General features: G+C 33.8%; 1 protein-coding gene across 1 annotated transcript; it reads left to right on the plus strand.

Moving 5' to 3' along the window:
* The first annotated feature begins 374 nt into the window (after window positions 1–374).
* LOC110287609 (vomeronasal type-2 receptor 116-like) lies at window positions 375–19041 on the plus strand. The gene is made up of 6 exons (XM_021154180.1): window positions 375–571; window positions 3350–3629; window positions 3998–4804; window positions 5502–5729; window positions 6280–6403; window positions 18128–19041. The coding sequence occupies exons 1-6, from the start codon at window positions 375–377 to the stop codon at window positions 19039–19041; spliced, it is 2550 nt and encodes an 849-aa protein (XP_021009839.1).
* Window positions 19042–19763: the final 722 nt, after the last annotated feature.

The following is a 19763-nucleotide window of genomic DNA, read 5'->3' on the forward strand; positions in this document are numbered from 1 at the left end:
ATGAACTAGGCTTGTAAGAAAATTTGCCCAAGAGGAATCATAAATGATGTTCATGTCTACAGACATGGATGTAATCATAAGGGATATGGATGTAAAGGGTAATCATGAAGAAAGTTATTACACCTTATTTGTTATATGCACATATGATCTCAGATGTGGAGCCTAAGGATATAGAGTATTTAAGAATCCTCCAGAGGAAAACAAGGAACTGAAAAGTAAATTGCTAAGAGAAGTACATTTGTCCATTAGTAGTAGGTACAGTAATAAATAGTGTCGCCTGGATGGGTTCACAAAATATTAATACATGAGACTCTGTCTATCTGAATGTATAAGCTGCATTTTGCTCAGGCAGATATCTTACGGACAAGAAAAAGATGTTTTCTTTGATCTCTTTCTTCTGGTTTCTACAAATTTCCTTTATTTTTTGTCATTTGAGTGACCCCAAATGCTTTTGGAGAATAAAAGATACTGAAAATAAACTAGGAGATAAAGAAACTTATTGTTTATTTTATATTTCTACAAAACATGGTTATGTGAAGAATGATTATTTCAGTTGGAATCTAGACAAGCAGTAAGTGCATACATCATTTACATATTTTACTTTATCATAAGAGACAAGACATTATAGAGATTCTGGGATGTAGACCATGATACCATGTGTCTTCTGGCTCTCCTTTTCTAGGAGATATCCAAAATTTATTTTGTTTCAATGCTGGCAAATTTTTCAATCCTGGTTGTTTTATGAGTACCTTATTGTTTTTCATTTTTGAGTTACAATCTCTAAGTAAATGCTGAATGAATGACACATGGTATTGAACTTGCTAGTAGAGAGACTACCATAATTTGCCACTTTCCAAGTTATTTTTTCTTCAGATTTACTGAGAAATTTGGAACAAACATTGTTTTTGGCTGATTTCATAGAGACTAAAATATATTGGTCTTTATTGGTCTGCTTATGTTTCATTGTGGCATGGGTGTCCAATTCTTGTACATCAGCCATATGGGTATCTGCCCTTATCATTAGTTACATGTATTAAGAAGATATACAGATTTTATTCAAATAATCTACCTAGCAAACCTTCAAATTTTTGTGGTAAAAGAATCCTGCAGCAGAGTTCAGGACTGAGAGAACTATTTTTCACAAGGAATAATTTCTCTTTTATTTCTTTGACATAGAGTTTTAAAGGCATTGCCATATATTTTTTGTATTAATGTCAGAAATGTATGAAAATTTGTCAATTAGAAACTTATAATCATCTACCTATTCCAGAAGATAATTTTTAATTTGTTTCAAGGTGTCCATACAAGCTATGACTTGGTATTTCTATTTATAATTGCTACAATTAAAAATGTTGTCTGTGATACCTGATAAAATTTGACAGAGGATTACTATAGGTCCAGACATTTCTATTACAAAAACTTTCATTAACATATTTCATAATTTTACTTCTCATTATCACTGTTTATTTACATCTCCTATATTCAATCAATGTTTAAATTTATTTCTGTTTTCCTAGTAACCTTCAATGTGTTTGGATTTATGGGAATTGAATGTACTTTATTAAAATTGATATACATTTGATGTAATATCTTTTTTAAATTGGGGTTTCTGTTTTTGAGATTTTATTTGAAGAAATTGTTATAATTTCTCCACAATGTTGTAGGACATTTATTTTTTAAAAGATTTTAAATTTTCAATAATATCATATTTAAAATGGTATAATATGTATATACATAGATATATACGTACATATATTTGTGTGTCTGTGTGTATGAGTCAGAGAGAAGAAGAGAGAGATTAGTACAGTGACATTGACTCCTTTAGGCAAACATTCTATTCACTTTTAAATAAAATATGTAAGAATAAAATAAAAATAGAGGTAAACAATATTTTTGTCTTTGGATTAGATCAAAGAAAATATTTAGAAGAAATTGTTGAAGCCATGTGTTTATATAATAGAGAAAATGAGAATCAAATAAAAAAAACAATATTCACAGTAAAATGTAGGATGGAGGAGATGTACCAGAAATCCAAATGCTCAGATATAGATGTGAAAGAATGTAGGAGAGTTGTGTGAACAAGAACATCTTCAGAAACTCATTTGCACATCTCCCATAAGCCTGTGATAAGCTTTTTCAGATAAGCCTTGTCTTATGTAAGTAAATGTTTTTTAATTCATATTTATTTTCAATTTTTTCTAGCAGAGACAATATGTCTAAGTGTTCTCTTTTAAAAGTATGTGATTTTTATGTCCAGAATTCTAACAATTTAGACTCCATAAATGTGCACTCTATGTATTTTCAGGTGGTTCAGAAGGAGGGAGATCTAGAGAAGTGTTTTGATTTCTTTTTAATTACTGTTAATAGAAAAATATCAAGGCAATAATTTCCTATCTAGACTTTAACAACAAAAGGTAACATTTTATGTAGAACATAAATTTTGGATGCATACAAGACTCAGTATTTAAGTTTAAATATGGTCATGATCATTTACAAATATGTGTGTTTGTGTGTATGTGTGTGTGTGTGTGTGTGTATAACATAGTAGAATGATTATATACAATTTCTTATAAAGCATTTTATATTACATAGAAGATATGGTTCCAAAACAATGTATGTTTCTTATGCTACATTGTGCCTACACAAAAGAGATTGTTGTACAGCTATTCACTGTTAATTTGTAACCAATACTTGGACATTTATATCATTAATATAAACATGACTGCACAGTTACATAAGCCAGTTATTTTTAGAAGTAATATATTGGAGTACTGTTGTACCGACATTGTTTGTGATCTACTTGCAAAACAATATATTAGACTAATGTGAATAAATTAGGATTCTCCAAAACATGACCATGATGGTAGAGATAAAATTAAACAACACAAATTTAAATCTCAAATAGGAAACTTTCATGGATATACTATTAGAAGTATGAAGAGATATTCTGCCTAAATACCTACTAGAAAAAATTTTAATGTTGTGTTTTAGATATTTCTGAGTAACATCATTAAAGTTAGAGAAACATGGATTATAGGAGAAAGTGCAAGGTGATCATTTTTTTTCAGATTAGATCTAAACATAATCTATGCCATCATTATGAACATGGAGAAGAAGGCTGGTGATAGCCTTATGATTTGTGTTCATAGATGGTATAAAACAACAGAAATTTATTTTTTAGGAATTTAGAGAATTTTATGTAAACCTATGCTATATTCCCTTTTCTATCAGGTAAAACCAGTACATAACTGTCGGATTTTTGTGTTGAATTCCTTTCTCTATGCTAGGATTTTTCTGTCTCTTTCTTGTACAGTTTTAGAAATTTTATTCTCTACTGCTCTATTTTCAGGGTGACACCCAAGACCAACCATTTGATTTTCTCTGTTTATCTTGCCTTGGAAGAAATAAATATGAACTTCCATATTTTACCTAACATTTCTCTGGTAGTAAATATTGAATGTCTCCGACAAAAATATGATGAAAATACAAGTTTGGCTTTGCAAACTGAGGAATTTATTCCTAATTACTACTGCACAGATGAGAGAAGATATTTAATTATATTTACAGCTCCTATATGGGCAGTAACTACAAGACTAGGACCATTCATGTTCATGTATAGCATTCCTGAGGTAAGTCAAGGTGGATTAATTTTAAGGAAATACTTTCTCACAACAGAGTCATTCTGAGTATGATGGCAGTTATACAGGCAGAAAAAGGGCTTATGTTTATTATGATCTACCAAGCATAAATTCATAGATATGTTTTGTTGCAAAAAAACCACAACTTTATCATAAATGGGCATGGAAGGCAACAACATTGTGGAATGTTATATCAGAAGACTCAGTTTACTTTTATTGTTTAGAGAATCACAAGAGGTTGGAAACAACTGTAATAATGAGATGAAGAATAAATGCTTTCTAGTATGAATACACTTTGCTCAAGCACACTCTGCATTCCATCATGTTCATATTGTTGCCTATGTTCTGTATTTTTTCAGCTTTACTGTGGTCATTTTCATCTTTCTTTGAGTGATAATGAGCAATTGCCTCACCTTTACCAGATATCTCCAAAGGACACATCTCTATCACTAGCCATGGTGTCCCTAATGGTTCATTTCAGATGGAACTGGATAGGAGCGATGATTACAAATGATGACCATGGAATTCAATTCCTTTCTGAATTGAGAGGAGAAATGCAAAAACACATTGTCTGTTTATCATTTGCGATTACTATCCTAACTGAGCATAGCATGGCCCGTAAAGAGTTTCATAGGTATTTTAACACAATTGTAATGTCATCAGCAAAAGTTGTGATAGTGTATGGAGACTACACCTCTCCCATTGATCTTGTCCTCCATTTGTGTAAATCCAAAGGCATTTTTAGAATCTGGGTTAGTGTGTCACAATTTGATATGATCACAAATCTAGGAGATTTCATGCTATATTCCTCCTCTGGGACATTCATTTTTTCACACCAGAAACCTGAAATATCAGGTTTTCAACAATTTATCCAAACAGTACATCCTTCAAATTACAGTAGTGAATTTTCCTTTGCCAAACTATGGTGGACATATTTTAGATGTTCTTTGCCACCATCGAATTGTAAGAAGCTGAAGAATTGTCCAACCAAAATTGTATTTAAGTGGTTATTCATGACACCACTTGGAATGGCCATGAGTGATACATGCTATAACTTATACAATGCTATATATGCTGTGGCCCATTCACTCCATGAGATGCTTCTGCAACAAGTAGACACGTGGTCAAATAATGCTGGGAAGGAACTTGAATTTGACACCTGGAAGGTAATGAGTATTACACTAAATGGCATTTATATGGTTTGAGTTCTTTAATAGAACCACATGGTCTAAAGCCATGTCAATAAGAAATTTCACCCATAAAAGTACAAAGTTCTGTACTCCATTACTGCATAGTTGACAGATCGTGTTACTGTCATATAATATGACACAGTTGACACTAGTATGAAAATCAACATTCACTAAGTCATAAATTAATTTCCAGATATTTATTCCACATATGAGTCTCATGTATTAATATTTCTTATGAAATTATTCAATAGAAATAAGTAAATTACTTGTCTTCTATGTTATTCAAATGTTGCTACTCAAGTTACTAAATAAATCCCAGATACTATCAAGTACTTTTCCATGAAGTTCACTTATTAATAATTTCTATTCCATTGACTGTGATCAAATGACTCAAGTGGCAGAAAAAAACGTAGAGGACTTATCATTACTCTCCAAGCATAAAAATCAGGACTGTAGGTTTTAATGCTCCAAATCCAGTAAAAAAATTGTATTAGTAAACAAAGTGGAACTATCTTTACATCCACGTGAAATTTATTTTTGCGTTTAGTGCCAAATTCTTCTCATAAAGTTAGATTTTTGGAAAGGATAATAATAATTGTGAATGTTCGAAATATAATAATTTACATTCTAATGTGGAAGCCTAGTTGAAACCAAAATGAAAATTGTGTTTTAGATGTTCTCTATTCTGAAGACATTACAATTTGTCAATCCTGCTGGAGACCTAGTCAACATGAACCAGAATTTGAAACAGGATACAGAGTATGACATTTTCCATATAATGGATTTTCAAAAAGATTATGGACTTAAAATGAAAATAGGAAGATTTTCAGGTCATCTGCCAAGTAGTCAACAGCTATATATCTTTAAGGAAATGATGGAGTGGGTGATACATGTGGATCAGGTATTTAAGTCATATCTTTAATGCTTAACCGTACCACAGTTACCTAAAATATACACCTCTTTTGCTTTGCCATGGAATAAATAATTGGTATTTCTTTTTTTTTTATTGACTTGCTTTTCTTATTCTTACACTCTTTTTCTTGGTATTTATTTATTTATTTTTATTTATTTATTTATTTATTTATTTATTTATTTATTTATTATTTTGTTTGTTTTGGTGTTTTTGAGACAGGGTTTCTCTGTATAGTCCTGGCTGTCCTGGAACTCACTTTGTAGTCCAGGTTGGACTTGAACTCAGAAATCCGCCTGCCTCTGCTCCCTAGTGCTGGAATTAAAGGCATGTGCCACCACACCTGGCTTTTGCTATTTCTTAATGTATAAATCATCATGCAGTCATTCATTTTATCTGTAAAAATATAAAACAGTTAAATTTAATGTATATGTGTTAAACCAGGTCTTCCATTGGATCTCTGTTGTGTGAATCACTGGATGCTTGTCCATAATATTAATGATATTGTACTTATTTTTATAATGGGTATAATTTTTCACAGATTCTACCCTCAATATGTAGTATACCTTGCAGACCAGGACTCAGAAAATCCTCTCAGGAAGAAAGGGATATCTGCTGTTTTGTGTGTAACCCCTGCCATGAAAATGAAATTTCCAACATGACAAGTAAGGTTATAATTTATCAAAATATTCAGATTGAATATTTCTCCCATATTAACATAGTTCTCAAAGTCCATTGTGGAAAGTAAAATGTATATCACATCAAAGAGTAAAAATCTTCAGATATACGGTTTTTTAAAATAATAAACTCTCTCATTATTCTAGATCCCTGGACAACGATATTTTTCCTAAATATTTCTGTAGAACACTAAAGATTTCTGACTGCATTATGATATGGTTTTGCTTTTCCATTTTAATAAAATAGGAATACTTTGCATTTACAATACTTTACCTTTTATTCACTCTATAGTCTACTCACATCCCCCATCTCTCCTCTTCTGCCAGTCCCATTCTTTCAAATTCATCCCCCTTATATCCTTCCAATTAGACAAGGACTGCTTCCTCTTGGATTCTATTCCATCATGCTATATGTTCAAAGCAGGACTAGTGCTGAGGCCCAATGTGGCAGCCCAAGTAGGGGAACGAAATCCTATGTCAGGTCACTAAGGTGGAGATAGATTTTGCTCCACTTGTGACAGGACCCAGATGAAGAAAAAGCTGTACATTTGCTTTTATGATAAGGGAGCTTACTTCCAGTCATGGCATGCTCTCAAGTTGGTGGGCTAGTCGTTGAATTCCTAGAGGCCCAGGTTATCTGACGCTGTGGGAGTTCTTGTAGTGTTCTTGACACTTCTAGCTCAACTGTGTCTATTTCACAATTTATAGAATACTCGATAAACTCATCCTGATAGTTACTGTTGGTTTTTCTATCTATTTACACCTGATGCTACATGAAACCCTTCAGGAGACAGTTCTAATACATTCCTGTTTACAAGCATAACAGTACTATTAATAGTGGCAGACTTTGGCTCCATCATAAAATTTGGGAAAATTATTGGTTCCCACAGACAACTCCATCTTTACCCTTGTAAATACTCATCACATGTATTGATTGAAGGTTCCCTGGATGGATTGATGATGTCACGTTCCTTCCTCATGAAGTTGTGCCTATCTATAGAAGGTAGCCAATTAAGTTTCTATATCCCTTTCTGCTTAGAATCTTAGAGTCATCACTGTATATTTCCTGTATCCTTACCTTTGCCAGGCCTCAAGCTCATCACAGAGCAGCCCATCTCAATTTCTATTCTCACTCCCAGTTTTCTCGGACACCCTCACCCCATAGTTTTTCACCATCTCTTTACCCACTTACTCCCCATTCAACAACTTTTTCTATCTTAATTGACTTCCAAAGACTATTTAGTTGCATCTTCTGTGTAATATTTGGATATCCTCAATTGGAAACACCTTATTATCCCGTTTTTTGGGGCCAGTGGATTGTAGCATGTTTATGCTGAAATTTATGGCTAATGTCTACATGTAAATGAATATGTAAGATCCGTGTGTTTGTTTTTGTTTTTGTTTTGTTTTGTTTTTGCTCTGGCCTATGTAACTCAGGATAATATACTAAAATTCCATTCATATTTCAAGATGTGGGGCTTTTGCTAGATGAATAGTATTCTTTTGTGTAGGTGTGCCCTGTTTTTTGTCCTTTCTTCAGTTGAGGGAATTCTTGTTTGTTTCTTTTTTCTTGGTATTATGAATAAAGCTGAGATTAACATAGCTGAACAAGTCTCTCTGTGGTAGAGTGGGGCATCTTTTGGGTCTATAACAGGAGTTGTATAGCTTGGTCATGAAGTGCACATATTCCTAGTTTTCTGAGAAAATATCAAATTGATTTCAAAAGTCCTTGTACAAATTTGCACTACCACCAGCAATAGAGGAGCTTTTTCTGCTTGCACATGGTCTTGACATCATGTGCCATGACTTGAGATATTTTTTTTTAATTATATCCATTCTCTCAGGTGTAAAGTGGTATCTCAGGATTCTTTGATTTACACTTCACAGATGACAATTTAGTGGTAACATGAGGTCTAGGTTTGTCATAGCCTGAAGTATGCATGATCATGGCAAAGCGACAGTAATATGGGTGAATGCTAGATTCTACCCCACACGAGCTACACTCCTTATGTTCAGTAACCTGCGAGGAAACTGTCCTCAGCAATGGAGGGACACACTTAAGTTTCAAATGATGACCTTCTGTTCTAGCATCACTCGGTCTTGTTTAGGAACTTTCATGGGAACCACTCAGCCAACAAGACAGCCGAATTTATCACTTCATACCAATGGCCTAGTTACCAAAGATGGAACGTTCAGTCTCTGTATACTTGTTAATAGAAGTTCTCAATAGGATCATCTTTATACATCCAGGTGATTTCCACTGAACTGTATTTCCACACTGCCCATGAAATACCTTCCAAATCCAGCTTTTTGTCTCCATCTGCTCTCTCTCCATAACCTACAAAAGATCACTTCCTTTCCTTTCTTCTTGGTCCCAAATAACAAAAATGATATATTTCTTCTTCCCAGAGAGAAGTATCTTTTACTTTTCAGACTTCTTCTGTACATAGGTCTCGGGCTTGTGCATTGTAGCTTCTTATCATTTATTTAAGAGTGATTTCCAATTTTGAGCCAATATATATAATATTTGCTTTCTGTCACTGGGTTATTTTATTCAAGTTGACTTCTTTTTTTTTCCATCCGTTCTGTACAAAATTTCGTAGAGTCATTTTATTTTAAACAGGTGAGTCATACTGCACTGTGTAGGTGTAGTATATTTTCTTTATCCTTTATTGAGTTGAAGGACATTTAGGTTATTTTCATTTTCTGGTTCTTTTCAATAAAACTAAAAAGATTGTAATAATGCAAATGGTGTTGTGGTTAGGTGAACATATTTTGGGTCCATATGTAAGAATGCTAAAGCTGGTTTTGGTGGTAAATCTAATCACAATTTTCTTAGTTATTTCCATATTGATTTACACTCACATCAGAAATGAAGGTATATTCCTCTTGTCCCAAATTGTTACCAATATGAATAATGGTTTGTATTATTATTAACACTATTATTATTAAAATATAAATTTATATTTAAATTTAGTTATAACATGTTAATATTTTATTGGATTTTTTCTTTTTTTCCATTTCAAATGTTATCCCCTTTCCTGTTTTTCCCCCAGAATGCTTCTATTCCATCTCCCAAACCTGCTTCTATTGGGATGTTTCCCTTTCCACACAACCACCCCTGTCTTCCTGCCCTGGCATTTCTCTACACTGGAGAAAAGGCCAAGGGCTTTTCCTCCCATTGGTGCCCGACAAAACCACCCTCTGCTTCATAAAAGGCTAGAGCCCTTGTCCCCTCCATGTGTATTTGAGCTCCTTGTGGTCTGATTGGTTGATAATATTGCTCTTCCTATGGTGTTGCAAACCCTCAAATCTCCTTTAGTCCTTTCTCTAACTCCTCCATTGGGAAGCCTCTGCTAAGTCCAATTGTTAACTGTGAACCTCTCTGTCTCTGTATTTGTCAGGTTCGGGCAGAGCTTCTCACTAGACAGGTATATCAGACTCCTGTCAGCATGCACCTCTTAGCATCCAAGATAGTCTTGGATTTTGTGTCTATATATGAGATGGGTTCCCACATGGGGTAGTCTTTGTATGGTCATCCTTTGGTCTTTGCTCCTAGCCTTGTCTCTGTATTTGCTTCCAAGAATATTTTGTTTCCCTTTCTAAGAAGATACTGAGGCATCCACACTTGGTTGGCTATAACCTTGCTATAAATTATCTTTAGAAACTTTAGGTGTGTTTCTTACATTAGGAATTATGCCAGTATTTATCTTGGCTATAGAATGGCTGTCAATTGTCTTTGGTATCTTTAGGTATGTTTCTTGCATTAGAAATTACACAAGTATTTATCATGATTAGGTGAATAATATATTTGCTGTATTTTTGAATAATTTTAAATGTTTATTTGTTCGAGAAATTAACCTATAATTCCATTTCTCCAGTGAAATTTTATGTAGCTTGTGTGTTAGGGTAACTAGAGATTCAGAAAACGAGCTAGAAAATGTTCCTTTTGTATTTATTTTGTGGAATTATTTGGGATGTACTGGTGTTATGTCTTTGAATTTCTGGTTGAATTTTTACCTCAAACCAATTTGGACATAGGCTTTGTTGTGTTTGGGAGTATTTAACTGAGTGGTTCTAGTCAATGGGGGACATTGGTTTATGAAAATTGCTTGTCTGGCTACGACTTCAATTTGGTAAGTATCCTATATCAGAAAATAATATTACTATATTTCATTGGATTTTGTGGAGTGCTAGTCCTAATAATTCCTTTCAGTGTCTGCTATGTTTTTCTTTTTATTATTTATTTATCTATTCATTTACTATTTTGTAAGTTTTTTCTATGACCTTTTAATTGGATAATAGTCAGCGTATTATTAAAAAATTATATTTTCTAAGTTCTTCTGTCATTATCTCATTATCTTTTTTTTTCCTACCAGGTTTCTCTGTATAGCCCTGTCTGTCCTGGAACTCACTCTGTAGACCTGGCTGAACTTGGACTCAGAAATATGTCTGCCTCTGCCTCCCAAGTGCTGAGATTAAAGGCATGTGCCACCACTGCCTGGCAGTCATTATTTTTTATATATATATTATTAATTTCACCCCTCATATTCATAATTTATTGCCATCTAATTTCCTTAAGTATATTTAAACCTTTTGTTGTTTTTCTAGTTGAGCCTTTAGATGTGCTGTCAAATTGCCAGTATGAGATCTCTTTATTTTCTGAAGGAAATACTTAGTGCTATTAAAATTTGATTTAGCAGCTCTTACATTGTGTCCCATGTATTTGAGATTGTTGTGTACAGATGTTCATTGAATCCTAGAAAGTCTATATTTCCTCTTTATTTTTTTTGTTTCATGCATTATATCTTTAAACTAAGTGCTGTTCATTTCTTATGAGTATGCAAGCCTTCTGTGGTTCCTTTTAAATATAATACCCATCATTAATATCTGGTGATTTGCTAGGATGTAGTGAGTTATTTAACTTTTCCTGGATCTTTTGAGACTTGCCTTGTTTTTGAGTAGGTAGATTTTTAAGAAAACTCTGTGATTTGGTGAAAAAGAAATCTATTCTTTAATGTTTAGCATAATGATCTAATAATAATGTTTAGCAAATGTATATATTTGTTACAGTAATTTGATTTATACGATTAATTGACTTCAATATTTTCTTTTCGTTTTATACTTTTGTCTTGATGAATTGTCCACTGATACGTGAATGTAGTTGAAGCTGTGTGCATTTGCATCTGTATTGGTTAGGCTCTAGCAGAACTTCTCTGTGACAGCTAAATCAGGCTCCTGTCAACAAGTGCTTCTTTGTATCAGCAATACTGTCTGAGTTTGGTGTCTGCAGAAGAGATAGTTGCATAGGTGGGGCAGTCTCTGGATGGCCTTTCTTTGAATCTCTACTCCACTCTTTGTCCCTGCACTTTGTCTTAACAAGCAGAATTCAGGATTAAAAATTTGGATGTGTGTGTGTGGCACAATTGCTCAAACGGGGGCCATGCCTATTCCCTAGATGTGGTCTCTATAGGTTCTATCTCCAATTTGTTGGGTATTTCAGATAATGTCCTCCCTCTTGTATCCTGGGAATCGCTTGAGTCCCTGGCATCTGGAAGTTTCTAGTGGCTACACCCAGTTACCCTTCCCCAATTGTTACTCTCCTTTAAAATTCATGAACTTCTGTACTTTTCCTCTATCTCAGTACTTAGATGACCTGTTCCCTTTTTCCCCTACCCCTCCCTCCCTCCCTTCCTGATCACTCTCTCCCTTGACTTCCAATGTTTATTTCATTCCCACTTCTGAGTAGGACTGTAGTTTCCACACATTGGTGTGGTCTTCTTTCTTCTTGGTTTTCATATGGTATAAGAGGTGTATAGTGGGAATTCCCCAGGTTCTTTTTTGATATTATCCACTTATAGATTCCATGCCGTGTGTGTGTGTGTGTGTGTGTGTGTGTGTGTGTGTGTGTGTGTGGGTGTGTGGGTGTGTTTATGTGTGTGTGTGTGTGTGTGTGTTATTTTTGACTGGGTTACCTAACAAAGGTGATATTTTCGCATTCTATCCATTGACCTGTGAGTTTTGTGAAGTCTTTGTTTAAAATAGTTAATTAGTATTCCATTGTGGAAATATACCACATTTACTGTACTCATTCCTCTGTTGAGAGTACCTCTAGTTTGTTTCCAGCTTCTATCTATTATAAATAAGGCTGCTAAGAGTTTAGTGGAGCATGTGTCCTTGCTATATGTTAGAGCATCATTTGCCCTAGAGCTGTAATACTGGGGCCTCAGGTAAATTTATTTCCAATTTTCTAGGAAAACACCAAGCTTATTTCCAGTGGTTGTACCATCTCACAATCCCAGCAGCAATGGAAGAGTGTCCCTCTTTCTCCAAAACCTTGTAAGCATCGGCTTTCACCTGAGTTTTTGATCTTAGCATTTGTGATAGGTGTGAGGTAGAATTTCAGGGTTGTTGATTTGCATTTTCCTGCTGACTAAGGATATTAAACATTTTTTTAAATTTTATACAATATTTTATTTACTTTCATTTCAAATAGTATCCCCTTTCCTGGTTTCTTCTACAAAACTCCCCTATCCCTTTCTTTCTCCCCCTGCTTCTATGCACGTGCTCCCCCATTCTCCCACTCCTGCACTCTCTTCCTTTAATGGCTTCAAGCTTTCTCAGTACAAAGGGCATCTCCTCCTATCGATATCCAACAAGGCCATGCTCTGCTACATATGTGCCTGGAGCCATGGGTCCTGCCATGTGTATGCTTCGGTTGATGGTTTTAGTTCCTGAGACCTCTGGGGTATCTGGTTGGTTGATATTGTTCTTTCTATGGGTTGCAAACCCCTTCAGAAAGATCAGTCCTTTCTCTAACTACCACAATGGAGACCACCTCCTCAGTCCAATGATTAGCTGCAAGGATCCACCTCTTTATTTGCCAGGTTCTGGCAGAGCCTCTCAGGAGTCTACATTGGGTGCCTGACAGCAAGCTCTTCTTTAAGTGCTTCTCAACCATTTGAGAATCCTCTGTTGAGAATTTGCTGTTTAGTTCTGTACCCCATTTTAATAGGGTTATTTGGTTCTCTGGAGTCCAACATCTTGAGTTCTTTGCATATTTTGGATGTTAGCCCATTTTAGATGTAGGGTGGTTAAAGATATTTTCCTAATCAGTGGGTTACAATTTACTTCTATTGACAATGTCATTTGCCTTACACAAACTTTTCAATTTTATGAGGTTCCATTTGTTCAATCTTGACTTTAAAGCATAAGGCTGGGTGTTCTATTCAGGAAATTTTCTCCTTGTCAATGTACTTGAGGTTCTTTCCTACTTCCTCTTATATTAGATTCATTGTATCTGGTTATGTGGAGATTCTTGATCCACTTGGACTTTAGCTTTGTACAAAGAGATAGATAAGATTTGCTCTATTGCATACTTCATCATGCTGACCACCAGTTGAACCAGCACCATTTCTTACAAGTGCTGTCTTTTTCCACTGGATTGTGTTAGCTTTTTTGGTATTTCGGTTTATTGCTGGGTCTTAAATTGTACTTCAGTTATGTACCTGTGCCATTAACGTGCAGTTTTAATCAGTGTTGCTCCGTAGTAGACCTTAAGTTTAGTGATGGTGATTCCTCAAGAAGTTCTCTTATTGTTGAGAATACTTTTTCCTATCCTGGGTTTTTGTTGTTCTAACTGAATTTTAGAATGGCTTTTTATCTCTGTGGAGAATAGAGTTGGAATTTTGATTGGGACTGCAATGAATCTGTCCACTGCTTTTGTAAAATGGCCATTTTTAATATTTTAATTTGGTCTATCCATGAGCATAAGAGATCTTTCCATCTTGAAGTCTTCTTCAATTTCTTTCTTCAGAGACTTGAAGTTCTTGATGTACAGATTTTTCACTTGCTTGGTTACAGTCAAACAAGGGCATTTTATATTATTTGTCACTAATGTTAATGATGTGGTTTACCTAATTTCTTTCTCAGCACATTTATTCTTTTATAAGAGGAAGGTTCTTTATCCATTTGAGTTAGTTATGCATCCAGCCACTTTTCCTGAAGTTGTTTATCAGGTATAGGACTTCTTTCATGTTTTTTTTTTGTTTTTTTGTTTGTTTGTTTGTTTTGGCATCACTTGTGTGCATTATCATATCATCTGAAAGTACTGATATCTCTATTCCCTCCTTTTGAATTTGTAATAATTTTATCTCATTTTATCTCATTTTATCTCAATTGCTATGGCTGGACCTTCAAAACCTACACTGAATAGATGGGGGAGAGTGGACAGTCTTGTCTTGTCCCTGATTTTAGTGGGATTGCTTCACGTTTCCCTATATTTAGTGGGATTTTGGCCATAGGATTGCTCTACATTGCATTTATTATATTTAGGTATGGCCCTTGATTTCCAGGTTTCTCCAATACTTTTATCAAGAAGGGCTCTTTTATTTTGTCAAAGGCTTTTTCAGAATCTAATGCGATGATCACATTGTGGGGTTTTATTTTTATTGCAGTTTTTATATATTATATTGTGTTGATGGATATCCATATGTTGAACCAACCCTGCATTACTGGGATGAAGTCTTCTTGATAAGAGTGAATGATCATTTTGATATATTCTTGTATTCAGATTGCATGAATTTTATAGAGTATTTTTACATCAATGTTCATGAAGAAAAATGGATTTAAGTTCTCTTTCTTTTTTGTGTCTTTGTGTGATAAAGGTATCAGTTCAGCTGTAGATTCATAGAATTTACTAGATAGTGTTTCTCCTGTAAATTTTTTTATGAAAAAAATGTGAGAAGTAATGATTTTAGGTCTTTTCTTAAGGTCTGAATGAATTCTACACAAAGACCAATTGGTCCTGGTGATTTTATTCTTTGTAGACTTTGATTGACTGATTCAATTTCCTTGAGGGTTGTTTTACTGTTTAATGGTTTCTCTGATACTGATTTAAGTTTGGCATCTGGTATCTAAAACATTATCCCTTTCATCTAGATTTTCTAATTTTGTTGATTATAGGCTTTTGTAGTAAGATTTGGCAAGTTTTTAATTTCTTCAGTTTCTATTGTTATGTCTCTATTTTCATTTCTGATTTTGTTAATTTGAATATAGTCTCTGTGCCCTCATTATTTATCTACCTTATTGATTTTCTCAATGCTCCATCTAATGCTTTTGTTGATTCTTTGAGTAGATCTCTTTGTTTTTATTTGAATAACTTCATCTCTGAGTTTGATTATTATTTGTTCTTGATCTTTATGACATGTTGTTAAGCTGCTAGGATATGCTCTTTACAATTCTTTTTGGAAGCACCCAGAGCTATGAATTTTCTGCTTACCACTGCTTTTATTGTGGCCCATAAGTTTTGGTATGTTTTTGCTTTCATTTTCATTAAATTCTAAAGCCTATTTAATTTCTTTCTTTCTTTATTCCTTGACTAAGTTATCATTGAGTAGATAGTTGTTCAGCTTCCATGTATATGTGGGCTTCCTGTTGTTTTGTTGTTGTGGAAGTACAGCATTGGTATGTACTGATTGATAGAATGCATGAGATTATTTCAATTTTCTTGTATTGGTTGACACTTGTTTTGTGTCCAATCATATGGTCTTTATTTGAGAAGCTACCATGAGGTGCTGGAAGGGTATATTCTTTCTTTCAGGGTGAAATGTTCTGTAGATGTGTATTAAGTCCATTAGATTTATACCTTCTCTTAGTTTCACTGTTGCTTATGTTTAGTTTCTGTTTCCATGATCTGTCCATTGCTGGGAGTGGAGTGTCAAGGTCTCCTATTATTGTGTAAGATAGGTTCAGTGTATACTTTGAGCTTCCTTATGTTTCTTTTACAAATGTGGGTGCCTTTGCTTTGGGGGCAGAGATATTCAAGATGTTCAAGTGGTCCTTCTTCTGGATTTTCCCTTTAATCAGTACCTGGTATTCATCCTTTTCTTTCTTTCTTTCTTTCTTTCTTTCTTTCTTTCTTTCTTTCTTTTTTTTTTTTTTTTTTGAAAACTTTTGTTTTAAAATCTATTTTATTTGATATTAGAATTGCTATCCCAGCTTGTTTCTTACAGCCATTTGCCTGGAAATAATTTCCAACCTTTTAATTTGAAGTAGTATCTTGTCTTTTTCACTGAAGTGGATTTCCTTTATGAAGCAAAATTCTAGTCCTGCTTAAATATGCAGCCTATGTCTATGTCTTTTTCTTGGGGAATTATGTCCATTAATGTTCATAAATATTAAAGATCAACATTTGTTGTTTTTTATTCTTCTATTATCCTCTGGATTATAGGAGGTCTGGATTGTGGAAATATATTGTTTAAATTGTTTTTGTTGACCAAATTTCTTCAAGTGATTTTTTAATGTTTATTTTTTCAAAGACCATACTAACTGTCAATTTTTTTTTTAAGAAATAGAATATTATGTAGATATTTCTGAATAAATACCACAAACTTGGAAGCATTGGGCTGTCAAAACTTACCGAAATTATAAAAACTGGAGGAAAATGTGCTTTACCAAAATTCATGAACTGAATCATGAAACTGAATATTTTATTTTAGACATTTAAAAATTTTGGTGTTAAATTTCTCATGCTGTCTCTTCCTTCCTTGATATTATCAGTATTTTAATTTGATACTTTTACTACCAAGATTATAATACAATAATATCTTTTTACTTTTCCCTATCCTTACTTCAAAATCAACCCTCTTTGCTGCCTTTCAAATTTGTGACTGATTTTTTAATTGCTGATGCACACAAAGACTTTCTGTATATAAAATGTTTCTAAGTACAATAAATTAGTTTGTATAGTATTACTTGTGTGTTTTGGAGGAAGACTCTTTTGTTATTCAAGGACAATTAGTATGTATCCTCTACTCTAGCAAAGTATGTCAACATTCCCTGGTTGTCTTTAGTTCCATAGGTAACATTTTTGCCTGGTAGTCTTTCCCTACTCCACCTTATTATGTTTATTGTTTTTTTTTTCTCACCCAGCTTATGTTTAAGATCCTCTTGTTGAGATTTTATGGTTTTACTAGCGATCATTTAGAAAATACAATATATAAACTCACAACAAATTTTTATCTACTAACTATGACAATCTGAAATCTACTTTTTTAGATATTTTAAGTTTTAAATGAGAAATCAATTTTGTAGATATATTCATTAGACAAGGCTCCAAAACTCTTAATATTACTATGATTATTTCTAGTGGTGGCTGTCCCTTTCATACCTTAAGGGCTATACTTATTTGTTTGTGAAAGGTAAATTATTGGCAGCATAGTTAGGGATTAAAATGTTTTAGTAACATGATGACCATAGATTGTTTTCAAAGATAAGGATTGGAAATAATTTATTTGTCTAACAATCACCTTGAGATCACATGTAGAACAAAAGAATTGCTGATCTTTAAACAGTAAGATGTATGGACACAGCCCATTATAATAATTTAGGGCATAATTTAATTATAAACGTTTGTTTCCATGAATGATAAATCGAAGATATGTGATTGTGGAAACATGAAAATTATGTGATGGTATGAGTTTTTGAAATATACTATAAATATTTTGAATATATAAGATAATTATAAGCAAATCTTGCATAAAGATGACAAGCATTACAATTTGTACCAAATGCTATGCAGCTTCCACATTTAAATTAACCTATACCACAAGATGCAAGTCTAATTTAGCTATGACTTTTCCAATGCATTAACTCAGTATATCTTGTAAATGATAATAAAAATTTCTGATAACACTTTCCTTCCTATACTAGACATGGATCAGTGTGTGAGGTGTCGAGAAGATCAATATGCAAATGAAGACCATACTCTCTGCCTCCAAAAAGTTGTGTCTATTTTAGATTATAGAGACCCTTTGGGAAAAGCTCTGGCTGGCTCTGCTCTATGCTTCTCTGTCCTTGCATCAGGTATACTCTGCGTGTTCCTGAAACACAGAGAAACTCCCATAGTCAAAGCCAATAACCAAACTCTCAGCTACATACTACTCATCTCCCTCGTGTTTTGTTTTATCTGTTCCTTGCTTTACATTGGTCATCCAACTACGGTCATCTGTATCCTGCAGCAGATCACTTTTGCCATTGCTTTCACTGTGGCTACCTCTACAATCTTGGCTAAGACAATTACTGTCCTACTAGCATTCAAGATAACTATTCCAGGAAGAAGAATGAGGTGGCTGCTTGTGTCAGGGGTACCCAAATATATCATTCTCATATGCACCATGATTCAGCTGATTCTTTGTGGAATTTGGCTGGGAACTTCTCCTCCATTTGTTGATGCTGATGTTCAAATGGTACATGGCCACATCATCATTATTTGCAACAAAGGCTCTGTGATTGCCTTTTACTGTGTCCTTGGATACATGGGCTGTGTTGCTCTAGCAAGCTTCACTGTAGCTTTCTTGGCCAGGAATCTTCCTGATACATTCAATGAAGCCAAGCTCTTGACATTTAGCATGCTGGTGTTCTTCAGTGTCTGGATCACTTTCATCCCTGTCTATCATAGCACCAAAGGCAAGACTATGGTTGCAGTGGAAGTTTTCTGTATCTTGGCCTCCAGTGCAGGGCTGCTTCTTTGCATTTTTGCCCCCAAATGCTATATTATTTTATTAAGACCACAGACAGATTCTTTTCACAAGTTCAGGAAAACACATTCTAAAGCTGAAATATAAGTTAAATTTAACCACTTATATAGTATACCAAAATTATCTACATTTTTACAAAGCTGCTTATACTCCTCAAGTATTATTCTGAAATATGAAGTTTCTATCAGGTAAACAATGTAGAAAGTATGCCGAATAATAAAATTCAATCAAACACCTGGACCTCAGTTTGTTGAGTCAAACTGTGTAATCAGACACTTTTATACCTCTAATTACACTTTGTTTTTATTATAAAACTATCATGTATCTGAAAATTGGCACTAGGGTTTGCAAGTCATTTCATGTATTATCAACTTACCAGTATAAATTCTTTGTAATTGTTACTTTCTAGAAAAAAAAATATTGCCATGTTACTAGTACATACTTCTACCAATTATGAAGGAATCCTCTTATATTTTTCTAGCTTTGCAGAGAATTTATAAAGAACAATTAAAGTTTTTCTGTATAATGTGATATTCCAGGATATGGGATGAGAAAAAATTATGATGGTATCACTGCTTTCTGTTTCAATTTGAATACTGATCATAAAGAAGATACTCCATGATTTATATTTTAATTCTGCTGAAAGCCTCATCAATGAGGATATATACAAGTCCATAAAAATCTGTTGTTATTTTCTTAAGTGGTCATTCTCTAAAATGCATATCTTAGTATTGATTTTTATATTTTAAGACATAGACTTCTCTAAAACTTATACATAGGTAATTATTTATATAACACATAGCAATCAG

Source organism: Mus caroli, unplaced genomic scaffold, assembly GCF_900094665.2.
Source record: "Mus caroli unplaced genomic scaffold, CAROLI_EIJ_v1.1 scaffold_10940_1, whole genome shotgun sequence".
In the NCBI taxonomy this organism is placed as follows: Eukaryota; Metazoa; Chordata; class Mammalia; order Rodentia; family Muridae; genus Mus; species Mus caroli.

What these genes read in the sequence shown, in the direction of transcription:
- LOC110287609 (XM_021154180.1), top strand. Translation starts at nt 375, where the DNA reads ATGTTTTCTTTGATCTCTTTCTTCTGGTTTCTACAAATTTCCTTTATT. An exon ending in TTGAATTTGACACCTGGAAG is followed by an intron (nt 4,805 to 5,501) that starts GTAATGAGTATT and finishes ATTGTGTTTTAG; the next exon opens with ATGTTCTCTATTCTGAAGAC. An exon ending in TGAAATTTCCAACATGACAA is followed by an intron (nt 6,404 to 18,127) that starts GTAAGGTTATAA and finishes TTCCTATACTAG; the next exon opens with ACATGGATCAGTGTGTGAGG.